Source organism: Chrysemys picta, chromosome 3 (genome assembly GCF_011386835.1).
Source record: "Chrysemys picta bellii isolate R12L10 chromosome 3, ASM1138683v2, whole genome shotgun sequence".
Lineage (NCBI taxonomy): Eukaryota > Metazoa > Chordata > Testudines > Emydidae > Chrysemys > Chrysemys picta.
The window spans coordinates 67230428-67245190 of NC_088793.1; the positions used below are offsets into that span (position 1 = coordinate 67230428).

General features: G+C 43.1%; 1 protein-coding gene across 12 annotated transcripts in view; it reads left to right on the forward strand.

Moving 5' to 3' along the window:
- Window positions 1–14763, forward strand: part of LOC101942797 (melanocortin-2 receptor accessory protein 2-like) — a 177193-nt gene that overhangs the window by 135137 nt on the left and 27293 nt on the right. For all 12 annotated transcript variants that reach the window (XM_065588171.1, XM_065588166.1, XM_065588165.1 and 9 more), the window contains 2 exons: window positions 134–267; window positions 11864–11963. In XM_065588171.1, coding sequence (XP_065444243.1) covers window positions 134–267; window positions 11864–11963 — 234 coding nt within the window. The remainder of the gene's footprint in view (window positions 1–133; window positions 268–11863; window positions 11964–14763) is intronic.

Here is a 14763-nt window from a genome sequence, read left to right on the forward strand (position 1 = left end):
AGAATGGGGCATTACCTATGAAAGGGACAGAGGAGGGGGAAAGCCAAAAGATGGTGCATGATTATAAAGACATTGTTAAAAATATTTCTATATACTGACATGCTTTATGTTCACATTTTATATATCTGTACAGGTTAGCGATGTCTGCCCATAGGTTAATTTCCAACCAAACATCTCAGCAAGCTTTATCGAAGTCTGATTACACTTGGGAGTATGAGTACTATGAGTATGGACCAGTTTCCTTTGAAGGACTGAAAGCTCATAAATGTAAGTCCTATCTGGCAGTTCTGTATTCTATGCTTTGAAGTTCCTGGTGTATTCCTAATGGATAGCTTTTCAAAAACCTTTTTCTGTGAATTGATTATCCCACACACAGCTCATTGAATTAATAGCATCATTGATTTCTCTTTGTTGAAGTATTTTTTTTTCTTATTCATATCGGTACCTTGGGATAGCTGGGATACCAGTTCTTTGGTTCAAATAGAAATTTCCCCATACTTTATGATCCACTGCAACATCTAGTTGCTTTATGGAGAAGAAAAAAGTTCTCTCTGATAAGAAAAGAAACGTAGCTGCTTTGTTCTTGTTAAAATATATATGAAAAACGATTAAGGTTTAAAACACATTTTGAAAATTCTCTTTCAGGTGAGACCTTTTATCATTATATGTTTGCTAATAGTGGTGACCATTAAAACAAGTATATGTAAATAAGAAAAGATTAAACAAGTGTGTAAGGGTCTCAAGGGTTCAGGGAATAGAATACAGAGACCTCGCTTACTGATAGTGATGGTTGTTGCCCTCTGAAAGCTATTTGGTGGCTTGTGTCAAAGATATTGGTGGTGTCAGCTAGTTCCCATTGTCCATGTCAGCACCATAATCTGCATTGCTTGTTATAAATCAATTATATAAAACAAATAGAGGGAACTTTTTAAATTTTAGAATCAATTCATAGTTTACAAACCATAGGTTTGTATTTAGTCATTAGTCAGAAGGATCAAATTCACTATAAACTATTGTAATTATAATTAAGTAGTGGTGGATAGGGAGAATAGCTTGTTCCAGACAGCATGCTGAATTAATATGAAATGTCATGTATTTCATATTTATGCAGTTGTCATCAGAATGAAATCAATGTCCTGTGTGTTCTACAGTCTTATTGTATAACCTATTTTGAAATATTATTTGATTAAATAGGAATATATCAAGGTAAGGAGCTGTATAGTAGGCTATTGCAGAGATTTGTATTAGGTTTGTTATTCTTTAACATCTTTAATGATATGGAGTGGGCTAAACCACATGCTTATTCCCATATTATACTCATGTGAAAATTGCCAACCAGCAGTTCAGACCAAAAAAAATCATACAAAGGTGTAGCAGAGAGGTTAGAAATAAAATGAGTTTCAACTTGAACAAATACAAGGTAATACAACTGGGAAACATACAAAATCTAGTCAGTGGACTTGATTCTGATCTTCCTGGTGATTTTACAGTATCTGACTAATGCATGGGCTTCTGTAATTCCCGATGACTCTGACACTATTGCGTAGAGAAAAGTCCTAGAGGCTTAAAGTTCTTGCATGAAGAAAGAGTTGGTTTTAATGGCAACTCAACTGTATTCAATAGAATTCACCCTCTGCCCAGGAAATCAGCTGCAAGACAGGTAGAATTTTAAGGCTATAGGACTGTATTACAGAGCTAAAATATGCAGTTGGTTCTTGCTCACTGCAGGAAATGCTTCTGAATGGGCACACCCATGTGCTGCAAAAGCAACATTAATGTGGGTGCATGGGGGGGGGTCAAGATAAGAGTAGGTGCTTTGGTATTAGTGTTGAGGGCCATATAAATACCTGGGTGGATGGATGCCAAAGTGTCAAACAAAACTTGTTTGCCAGGGAATATAAACAACTTTAAAGGGAGAGGGCTATACCTGAACTTGCATTTCAGCCTTAATTATAGCATGCTTCACTGTGCCTGCTGGCATTGTCAGACCCTTATGACTCATTTGGTTTTTATTTTTTAAAGACTAGATATTTGACAAAAGTAGGTTCTTAAAGATATCTCACTTTAATCATGTTCTCCCTAATCTGTATTCCATTTAGCCAGAGACTGAACCTGGAGGTACTGATTTTGAAGATTTGCTATATTATCACATTTAGTCACATATTAGACAAAAGTAAAAGAGGAAAGATAGAACTGATAGTTGCCTCTGGGTCTCATAAAGTCTAGCACCACAGACCTTTGCTGAACTCTATTTAAACTAATTATGACTGGCATGGCAAACCAGCGGGTTTCACTGTCAGATATTTTATGGAGTTCTTGAGTAACTAATTCAGCTCAATTTAAATTAAATTTTAGTTGCCATAGGCACCTGTCTTTAGTGTGCATCAAAGCAACCCAGTGTTTTGATAATACCAAATGTATAAATAGGACCCAATCCTGTGGCCCTGATTTAGTTGGGATGGTAATGGGTGCAATTCCTTTGAAATACTGGTGAAAAGTGGGCACAACTCCATTGTCTTCAGTGGAATTGCATCCACTTTTTCCAATGCTGAATTGTGTTCACTGACTCCTGAAGGAACTTTTGAGTGACTAAGGGCTGAAGTATCTTCCCTGACCCTTTGCATCCCTTCACTTTAGTTGATTCTGGAAGCATGGCAGGACTGTGTGAATGCAACAGTTTGACAGAAGTGCAGGGTCCCCATTACACAAGAGGTAACTTGAGCTCCTTTTCTCCCTTGCCCTGCGTAGGGCGGCAGGAGAGAGAGAAATGGAAAGGCATGATGATGATGGTTCCATACTCAAGTGGTTAGTGAACCCTAACCTGAGGAAGCTTTTGGTTGTGTCTGTGTTTGATAATGGTAACTTGATTTATGCTGATAAAGATTTGCTCCTGCTGTTTCATTTGTGGTGAATCATGTAGTTTACAAGCAATTTATTAAGGTCATGTTTTGGTTTTATTTATTTTTCATCGGTTTCCTCCAGCTCTTACTAGAGGCAGGACCCAATTTATGAATCTGAACTTTTCATAGGTGCTTCCATTCTAACCTCCTTTTTCAAAGAAATAACTTTTACGTTTCAGCATGAAATCTTCCCAGTGTTGGTCTCTGCCCAAAGGTGGATTTATATGGAAAGTTCAAGCACCAACCCCCCCGCACCTTCCCCACCCCCAAAAACAAAACACCCCAGCCTTTTTTGAGTAACCAAAGGTGGTGCTGCAGGATGTCCCTGTTATGGGAATACTTTTCAGAGTTACCACTGCCTTAAGAAGAATTAGAGAATGGACTGGATTAATGCTTTCTCTGGCACCTGTCCTCTTTCCTCATTAGTTTATTAATAGTGATAGCTGTTAGAGCTGGTTACAATAAGCTAGTTATCTCTTGGTGAAGGAGGAGACACATCGTGGGGACAGTTATATATTGAATTCAGACTAATGTGCTCGATTCCAAACAGTGATCATAGTCAAATTAATCTAGAAAACTTGATGTTATTAGCAGATAGGCTATATTTGAATATCCTGGAGCATTACACTATGAAAAATGGATGCCAACTGTGGTATGTCTGCCAATTTGCTTACCTGTGGTCTAAAGCAATATGGAATTAAACATTAGTTCTTTGCATGGAATATATTAATGAGTCATGATCACCCTCATGCCAGGTAGCTGTTAATAACTGTGGATACTAATAACAGCGGATACTACTACTAATGTTCTTGCAAATGGTTTAATGGAAGCTGTTTAATGCTAGTGAGGAATATGGTCTCTTTTAAGGTAATAGCAGTTAGGCAGAAATTGTGGGAGGTAACAATGGCGTGATTAAATCTTTGCCAGTTCCTTTTGTAGGGCGTGCTAAGTGTTTTCTCTTGTAAACCACAGTGAGGGTGCTTTTAAGTGCTCAAACATACCCAATCCCATTATCTCCCTCCTTCCCCTCAAAAAATTCTTTTAATTTGATGACTGCTAAATTTATCAGCCTTTTTAACTAAGATGTCTGCCTTGCAGTTCCCTTTTAATGCAAGATACCTTATTAATCCTTAATGCAGGCAGAACTTAACACTTGAGTCGGGGGTACAAAATGTGAAACTGTAAACAAAAGGAGTAAATATTTTAATTAAAGATGGGCCCCAATACAAAAACCTGGATATCAGCACACCTGCACGTTAGTAGGTGGTGAAGTGGGAATTTTAATTGACAATATCAGTAGCCCCATCTCTGTAATGAACTGGGTTGGAACCCTTCTGAGCATTATGGCTTTCAGAGCCGGCTTTCAGAGCCGGCTTTGAACGTTGCAGCCTGTCTCTAATTTTAATTTTCTAGTTCCTAACATATGTATCTGTTGGTTGGGACTTTCTACTACAAATTACTAAAAGATGCTAAGTGATCAGGCTTTCTCACACACCTTAAAATATGTGGCAAAATTCAACTTTTGGTATATCAGTGCAACCCCAGTGAATCCACTGAGGTTACAGTGGTAAAACTGAGCGCAATATTTGGCCATTAGTCACTTAAATTGTGTATATGTGATTCATGGTGTCAAGATGTAGCAGTCAGTGGAGGAGTCCTGTGCTTTCTGGCAGGTGCAGATGATAAAGAAGCAAATTTGGAACAACTGTTCATTTTCTCTGCATCTTGAGATTGATGGGTGAAATCTTCTCAATGGAATTCTACAGCATTTAAGGTGTTATGAGAGTGTAAAAGGATGTAAGGGAAGGCAGGCAAGGGTAGTGGCTATGATACACTTGAATTCTTCTTTTTGTGTGATTGAGGAGGATGTCCTCCTTTTTAAAATGGTTAGCTTGCATATGTGTGGGGTAGCTGGGGGAGTAGAAAAGGGGAGAATATCTAGTAAAACAGGAAAAATCTTATCCCAAAGTGATAATGCAATTGAAAGCCCCGCAGGCTTCATAGAGCAATTATTTATTATTGCATTACTTTTCACTACTCCCAGTTGGGTGAAGGGAACAATATATTTTTTCAACTACTGATTACATTTGGAAAGTGTATGTAGAAATCCTCCAGGCAACTGGCGTCTGTATTTTAACCACTGTGCAGCTTTAGGTTTCCATAAATATTCATCACTTTCCAAACAACAATTCAGTTTGAAATCGCTTTTATATAAAGTCATGCTTGTACTGTTAATGCTCTGTCTGTTTTCCTTCATTTTTTCCTCTGTATTTAAAATCCACGGAACTGGAGACTGGTTATATCGCCACTCATTAGGGGGACATTAACAGCTGCAAGATTCGAAGATTTTGTGTGTGTGTATGTGCACATGCTGCAGCCTTTGAGCTAGGTCTAATATTCATTAAAGTCAGTGAAGAGATTCCCATTGACTTCAGTAGTCATTGGATCAGTCGCTTTGTGGCTGTAGGAATAAGGCTGTTGACAAAGTTGTGGTGTCTTCCTGGTACGTACAGTTTTGTTTTCTACTGAATTCTAGTGATTCTGGGCTGGCAGAATTGCCTGCGGTGCCCATTTCAGTTTGCACAAGTTATAACAGTCCAAAGTGTGCCTTGAGGGTCTTGGAGGGAGAGAAATGTGATAGAACGCCTAATATGCCTCATACTGAGCCAAGCAGCGCTGAGGGGTACCTCAGGATCTAGCCATGGCCACGAACTATCATTGAGGCCAAGAGCTTAGTAGTAGTATTCCAAAAAGGCTTTAGACATTTATATGGATGACAACTTCTGTTACATTAGAAAGGATGAAAGATAAAATTTAGAAGGGATACAAACCTTTATGCTTCAGGCCATAAGCCATCCACTAATGGTGGGACAGGTTATTGTTCACTGTCAGTTTCTTGCACCTTCCTTGGAAACATCTGGTTCTGGACACTTAGAGGGAATATTGAAATAGGTGGACTTCTGACTTCACCTGGTACAGCAACTCCTATATTCCTATGACATTTAAACAAAACTTGGAGGACACTGGCTCTGTTTCTTGGGGAGATCCAGAGTGATACTGACAGACATAACACTTGTCTGCCTCGTCATTGGCATTGAAAAACATCTGAATCATCTAACTGAGGCTCAAAGCGGCAGATCCACCACAGTGATTAAGAAGGCCACTTTAAAACCAGCTCTTTTAAGAACAAGATGTGGCTGTGTGCTCTGAACCTTCTTGAGTGCATGTGGATCAATGTACCAACTAACAAAGCCCAGGAGAGGGTACTAGTGGGGGGTTTGTTACAGATCACCAAATCAAACCAGAGAAATTGAGTTACTCCGTAAGTACTTGTGTGGGAAGAAAAATTGTGGTGTTATGGGGGACTTCAGTTTGAGATGCATCAATGCTCAGATGTAGTCAGTAGTAAAACATCATTAGAGTTTCTAAAAATTATAGATGATGATTTCACATAAGGTACCGCATCAAACACAATTGAATTAGTCAGTGGACTGAAAATTGGTGGTTACCTAGGGACCAGCAATCATAAACTGATTACATTCAGTATGGGCAAACAAAGGACAGTCCCAACCAGTATAAAATATATAGTTGCTGCTTCCAAAGGGAGAATTTCCCAAACCTGGGAAAAATCGAGTGAAATTGAGTGGGAGAAAAAATTTAGACAAAATTGAATGAAAATTGGGAATTCTTTAAGAAGAATTTATTAGATGGATAAAAAACTCTAATTCTAGTCACAAAATAGGACAACTTTGATTGAAATCCCATCTTGGTTAAGAGGGAAAGTGAAAGCAACAATTAGAAATAAATGCATCCTTTTGGAACCCCTATGTCTCTTACCCAGCCAGTCAGGTCTCTGATACAGTAGATGGATCTCAATTTGATATTAACCGGTGAACAGGAATCTGGCAAGGCACTTATTTGCCATATTCAGTAGTAGGAAGGGAACAATTGTAACACACAAGAATTCAGCCTTCCCCCCCGCCCACACCCAGTTGCCAGTTTTGCTGTACTTCACAGAAATAAGTACTTGGTGACTGACTAATTGTGTCTGTTGCCCTGGGCAGAGGTTGAAAATGTTGCCCTGACCCATTCCGTGTAAAGACAAGACTTTCATAAAAAGTTATGAAAAATCATCCATTTGTTCCTTTTCTCCCTTTTTTTTGACTGCTGGAAGTTGCCATTCATTTAGTGTTTTCCTCAGCACCGGCACCCTCCAGCCGCTGGTGAATATGTCACTGCCAAAATATAATTATATTTCCAGTGCTAAAACATAACTTCACACTATAATATACTATTCAGGTTCCTTAAAGAAGAATAATTACTGTATATACTCGTTCATTAGCCCATTCATTTATAAGCAGACCCCCCCCCCCCCAAGATAGTTAGGTAAAAATAGCTAAAACTGTAGGATTCTTTCATAAGTCGACCCTATATTTCAGGAGTGGGCAAACTTTGGCTCCCGGCCCGTCAGGGTATGCCGTTGGCGGGTTGGGATGTTTTGTTTATTTGGAGCCCCCTCAGCTCCCAGTGTTCCCGGTTTGCCGTTCCCAGCCAATGGGAGCTGCGGGAGGGAGCCAAAGTTTTCCGACCCTTGCTATATTTTAAAAGCTGGCATCACAAACACTCAAAAGTTTTGCTAGAATTATTTTAATGTAATCTAACGAAAAACCTATTGTTATAATAATTGAACAAATATGTATTCACCTTCAACATTACAGTCAATATTTAAAATCAGTAAATGGATATTTAAAACAACTAACTTAGAACAATATGAGACTTTTAAAAGTCTCAAAATCCTTCAAAGTCTGAATCAGTCTCTGGTTCACCAAACAGTTAATTAAACTTGGCTTCAGTCACAGCTGCACCTGCATTGTCATCGTAGATGTCAGTCGTTGTCAGACTCAGAGTCCTTCTCATCATCAGCCTCTGTTGTGTCGTCATCAAATATGGCATCATCTTCTGACAAGTGCATTGCTGATACAGCATTTCCTAAATGATTTTTCTACCATTTCCGAGGGAATGGACACCTATGCGTCCTTGATCCACTGGGCGACCAGATTGATTTTGGGCTTCATAAGAGTCCAGCCTTTTGTCAACTTCGTCATGCCTGAGCACATCCATTCAGACCACATTTTGTGTAGCCTGTCTTTAAAGGGTTTGTTCAGGCAGACATCAAGCGGTTGTAGAACTGAAGTTAAGCCTCCAGGTATTATAGCCAAAATAGTTTTCATATTTTTGGCCACGTTTTTCACCTCATCCGTCTTGTGTGCCCTGAACATGTCCCAAACGAGCATAGCAGGTTTCTTGAAAAGTGCTCCTCTTATTCCACACTTTTTCCAGCCATTCAATAGTCCCACTTTCATCCACCCATCCCTTTTCGTGTGCATGTACGATGACCCCTGCAGGAAATTTCATGTTTTTAGGCAAGGTTTTTCTTTTAAAAATAACAGGAGGGAGCTTTGATCCATTTGCCAAACATAATAAAACCACTGTAAAAAATTTTTTCATGGAGAGTGGTTTTAATTAAAACTGTTTTTTCACCAACACCGGTTACCGTTCTGTTGCTCGGGAGATCGAATATCATTGGTGTTTCATCCATATTTCCTATTTGTGACAGTTCAAATGCATATTCCTTTGGATATTTTATAATAATCTTTGGAAAGATTCGATTTTTTTTTCTTCCAGATCTCTAGGCAGCTTTTGCGCTATCTTTGTTCGCTGACGAAGACAGAGACCATGATGGTTCATGAAGCGAGTACACCAACCCGCTGATGCGACAAACATTGACGGCTTTACTGACTTGTAATTGTCGTCTTTCGACATTTGCAGAGCACGCAGACGAATTCCAGTTCTAGTGACAATGTACCCATTTTGTCGACATTCAACAACCCAATTATTGAGATCTTTCTCTAGCTCAGGAAATGAAGCTCACCTTGTTGGACATTTTTTCTTGCTTCTCGGCATGTCTTTTAGTGTTGTTTTATTTTTTTGCCATTCTCTTGCTTCTCATTGATACAGAATTCACGAGCAACGGCGCAATTATTGTTTGCTTCTGCATATTCAACAACTTTACGTTTGAACGCTGCATGATAAGAAAACCTTTTTCTTTTGATTTCACCGTTCATTTTAAATACTAGTATGAAAATAGATTATTATTATTATTATTGTAGTTATAGATTTTGTAGTCCTTTATATAGGAACGTCACCTGCTTTATAACGATCAAATTATTATTGTTCTTTGTTTATTTCAAAGCAGCCCTGTAGATTGGCTGTCTTTAGGGATAACAGGCTATTTCAATTTTATTAGCGATTCCATCGATTCTGTACGTTATATTTTCATATTGGCTTGAGACTTATGAGGTCCATTTCAAGCCAATCTAGTCCACTAAATGAAGCCTTTGCAACTTTAAAAGGCTGCAGTATTGACATCAATAAATGGGTCGGCAAACTTTGGCTCCCGGCCTGTCAGGGTAAGCTGCTGGCGGGACGTTTTGTTTACCTGGAGCGTGTGCAGGCATGGAGCCCCTCAGTTCCCAGTGGCCGCGGTTCACCATTCCCAACCAATGGGAGCTGCGGGAAGTGGCGCCACTACCCGCAGCTCCCATTGGTTGGGAATGGTGAACCCGGCCACCGGGAGCTGAGGGGCTCCATGCCTGCAGATGCTCCAGGTAAACAAAACGACAGTGTATTAGCTATTCAATTAAATGATTCCACAGAGTTTAAAATCATCAAATTTTGGTGTAGACCCGTTTATAAGCCGACCCCTGCTCTTTGATGCGTCACTTTTTTACCAAAAATATTCGGCTTATGAACGAGTATATACGGTAAATACAATTAAACTATGTTAAAATGTTGTTTAATTTGCAATTTTTTAAAGCACTTTAATGTTAGGAAAAGCCAAATTTTACAATTGCCCGTGCAGCCTTAATTCTTCCTCTTTGTGCATCCAGCCTGTGCACTGAATGAGTCAGGGGTCCTGTGGAAAAAATGTGGTCATGTAGTTAAAGACTTTCTCATCATGCATATATATGCACAAGGAGTGAATTAAGGTTGGCAACAAGAGAGGGCTATTATGTTGGGGTGGGGGTCACTACGACCATGTGTTGGGTCTTGGGATGGTTGTGGGGAGCTTGGCCCGGTGTGCACATGTTCTCTCCCCCAACCCCCATGTGAGCTGGGGGAGCACCTGCCCAATGGGTTACCCCCAGAGGAGGTGTGGACAACTGGGGCCATGTGCTCAGTCTGGGGGCTGGGGGAATCCTGGCCTAGCTGTCTTCCCCTCACTCCAGTAGCTCTTTGCTTAGGGTTACCATATTTTGTGCCTCCCAAAGGAGGACACTCCACGGGCCCGCCCCCGCCCCAACTCCGCCCCCTCCCCAAAGTCTCCGCCCCCTCCCCTGCTTCCCGCGAACATTTGAGTCGCGGGAAGCCTGAAGCAGGTAAGGGGGCGTGTGGGGGGAGGAGGCGCGGCCCAGGCTGGCCCCGGCCCTGGGGTGCTGGCCCCGGGCCCGGCCCCCGGCCGACCACCCCCGGCCCGCCCAGCACTGCGGTCCCCGGCCCCCAGGCCCCCGGCACCGCACTGCCGGTCCCCAGCCCGTCCCCCGGCCCCGCCGGCCCGTCCCCCGAGCCCCCGGCCCGGCCGAGCCCCTGCCGGAGCCCCTGGCCGAGCCCCCGCCGGAGCCCCTGGCCGAGCCCCCGCCGGAGCCCCTGGCCGAGCCCCCGCCGGAGCCCCTGGCCGAGCCCCCGGCCCGTCCCCGCCGGAGCCCCCGAGCCAGGCACCGCACCGCCGGCCGGCCCCGGAGCCCCCGGCCCAGTCCGGCCCCGCTCCACCGGTGTAACGGGAGCGAGAGCACTTTGTGCTGATACACCAGCCCGGCCCGGCCCCCGGCCCGGCCCCCCCGATTTTCCCGGACATGTCCAGCTTTTTGGGCTTTCCCCCCCGGACGGGGATTTGGAGCCCAAAAAGCCGGACATGTCCGGGAAAATCCGGACGTATGGTAACCCTATCTTTGGTGTGCTCAGTACAGCATGTGCTGCTGCTACTTTGGCAGTGCTGCAAGCCCGACTTAGTGTTGTCTTTTAGTAGTTATTCTGGCAGGTTGCCAAAAATTTCCTAAGGCACATCAGAGAGAAGGGGAAATGCTGATTTCTTCGCAAAAATTGAATGGACTTTGAGACAAAAACAGGTGCTTCTGTAGTTTGAGGGCATTCCTCCTGTCCGATATCAAAGGCCTGCTGAAAACTATGGAAGTCTGAGATAGGATGACCAGATATCCCGATTTTTGGGTGTTTTTCTTATATAGGCTCCTATTTCTTCCTCCCCCCCCGGTCCCGATTTTTCACACTTGCAGTCTGGTCACCCTAGTGTGAGAGCTTCTTAAAGAAATAGTTGTAAGAATCTTTTATAATGGAAAGTGTTAGGTAAGTTAAATATAGGGGTTGCTATCAGCTCCGGTTACCATAATGCTGTGCATTTAATTCATTTATTGCTCTATCCACTACTTGTTTTTGACCAAATAGCATTTCCAGTTATTCCAATCAAATATGACTATTGAGTACAGCCACAGTAACACATACATTGGCTGTAATTAATCACTAATGATAGCAGTACAGGGCACTTGCTGGAGACTGAGTGGCTGGGAGGAGTTCAAGAACCTAGGATGCCAAACATTGGCCTGTCCTGAGGTTTTATTGCTATAAAAGTGGAAATTTAAAAAAAGAATTGTTTCTGCATTCAGTGCTGTGCATGCTTGATGTAGCTGATGCTGAATTAGTCACTTTTATATCCATTGGCTTTTTCCAGAGACACAGTGCCTGGTACGTTGGCTGGTCAGGATGTTGAATGTGTCTTGTAATAAGAAACAAAGCCTTTCTGAACTCTGAGTCATGACACATTATGTGGAATGGAACCTGTTTACAAGCGAAGGTGGAATACTAATCAGTTTATTACCTCTCTCCTGCAGATTCCATTGTGATTGGATTTTGGGTCGGTCTGGCAGTTTTTGTCATTTTCATGTTCTTTGTGCTGACCTTGCTGACGAAGACAGGAGCACCGCACCAAGAGTAAGTCTGATCAGAGGGCGACAGTAATGTGATGTGCTGATCAAATGTTTTTCCCATTACAGTGATGGTACCTTCTATTGAGTTGCTTGTAAAGGAGACGCTGTCAAGGCTAAACTGCCCAGAATTTTACCTACTATAAAAAAAGGAGATTTTTTTTTTTAATACTTTCCAGCTGATACTAAAAAGTCTGCCTATTCAGAAGCTGGAGCAGCATAATTTCTAACATCCGTGATCTTTTGCAGACCAGACAACAAATCCAGGGTGCTTGTTTCTGTGTGGTCCCAGGATGTGTTTTGTCAGTGTAGATATACCACCCTTCTACTCTGCCTGCCTATTTTGTTCTTGTAACCAAGTTGATGGCACCAAAATATTGAAGAATCTTTGTTTTCAGAACTCATTTGAGAGAGCACTTCTGTATAGAATATTTTAATACCTCCACCTGCTTAGCAAAATCAGTACGCAAGTAGAGAGGAAGGACAGCATAATGGGCATACACGCACGCTTTCAGCCTAAAAGAAAGGTGATAGGCTACATTTTAGGCCTCTGAATCTTGATGACATTCCTTTAGAAGTACATCTACACTGCACACTCCTTTTGGTAGCATGTAAAGTACACACGTTACATGCCCCTCAGCATGGGTATAAATAGCAGTGTAGACAGTGAGGCATGGCTTAGGCATTCCTGAACCTTGTGAGTATCTACACTGCAGGGCTCTGTACTTGCCCAAGCAGTGCCTCCCACTGTCTACCCTGCTATTTTTAGCAGTATAGTATCCTTTCCCTAATGCACAGAGCTGCCAGAGCTTTCACCGCTGCAGTGAAAGACTGGCAGGAGGGAGGCAGCTTCAAAAGACTCAGGCAGCTCCCCCTGCCAGAGCCTTTCATTGACACGTAGTTTCACACTGCAGATTGGATGCAGCCTGCTCTTTACTGTGGCATGTAGCTACATATACCCTATGTCAGGGGTGGGAAAACTATGGCCCTTGGGCCGGATCTGGCCTGCAAGCCATTTTAAGTCAGCCTGCAAGCTGCACTACGCAGCTCGGCCCCACTCCGGCGCTCCAGCTGGGGCGCTGAGTTGGGGCTGCACTACGCTTGAGGTAAGCACCGCTTGGAGCCTGCACCCCAACCCCCTGCCTCAGCCCTGATCCCCCTCCCATTCTCTGAACCCCTCGGTCCCAGCCCAGAGCACCCTCCTGCACCCCAAACCTCTCATCCCCACCCTAGAGCCCGCACCCCCTCCCACACCCCAACCCTAATTTTGTGAGCATTCATGGCCTGCCATACGATTTCTATTCCCCGATGTGGCCCTCGGGCCAAAAAGTTTGCCCACCACTGCCCTATGTTCTGCCTAAAGAGGTGTGTAATGTATGGTAAGCCCCTGTAAGTGGGGTGCAGTGACAAGAGCAGACGGTTGGGGAAATAGGGACATGTGGAGGGTGGCAAAATGATACATGAATAAAATGCAGTGTAGATGTAGCCTACATTAAAGCTGTTGTACCTGAATGGCTCCTTCTAAGAAGCTGAAGGGTTACAATCTGGTTTTAGGTTTTTAGGGTTTTAGGAGTTGTGACGCTTCCTGGGGGTACCCAGAGTTGTGATACACCTTGCTACCGTATGCACTTAGTGTGAGGCAGCCTTGCTTCTACCTGCTGTGGGTGAGTTCTCCAGCACTACCAGAATCTGACATCACGAGCACTGCCTTCCAGCTGTTGATGTAGTAGGCGCACTCCAACCCCCAAGCATTCCCCGTTACGTTCTACCTTCAGAGGAGGTAAAGAAGCTTGCCCTCAAGAGAGTGGAATTTGATGAAAATCCTGATCCCGTGGCTTCAAATGAGAGAGGTGACTGATTCAGCTGAATTTTTTTCAAATGTGGTCACCTGATGCTTGGCTCCTATATCTTGGTCCAGTTGACCAGAGAGAGCATCACTCTCCCCATGCTACCATGCCACAGCTGCAGTCAGGAGAGGTGCTGATGCAAGGTTACTGTGGATACAGGGTCCCTGGCAGGATGTTCGGCATAAGGGCCTGTGGGTTCTTGAAAGCCATTTAGCCCCTGATCTGAAATAATCTGGATTTGTTGATTTTTGGTGAATCCTGCAGGGCCCATGTCCTTCATTTGGCTTTTGAAAAGAGGCGGGGAATAGAGGTGCTGGCCAAAATCTGGGCTGATATCTTTTGATTATGAGTTTCTACTTGGTAAAAGGGGTGAGCTGACTGGCCTACTTATTTGGTTTATAATTTTAAATAATTTTAGAGCCTGTGTTGCAGGAACATTTTATTCTAAATTGAAAGACTATAAATAAACAAAAAAATAGATGGCCTGATTTTCAGACATGGTGAGCTCATGCAGACCCCATCACTCAGCACTGTGTTAGATTATGTGAGCTCGGCTCACAAACCACAAATGAAATAAAAGGCCTTCTCTATGAAGTGAGGTCTCTGCTGTAGTGGATGAGGAATTGGCTGTGAAAGAAGCATACTTGCTTTCCCCCTTCTTGAGCAGTCTGCCTGCTCCTGCCTAGCTCTTTTCCTTGATTGTTTAGCTATTCATAGTGTGTGTCATCTCACATCTCTTGCAGATCTTTCTGGACTGTTTCAGTCTCAGCCCTGTCTGTCTGAAGGAGGTGATGGAGCTGACTGCACTTTGTTGGCACTGGCAGGGGGAAAAGGGTGTAGTGACTCCTTTAAGAGTTCCCCATCACTTGAGAGTTGGAGGATGGAAAGGCATCACTTGACCTGGTGGGTGGGCCCATGGGACTCAGGTAACTGGCCCTTGTGCACCTGTGGGAGGGGATC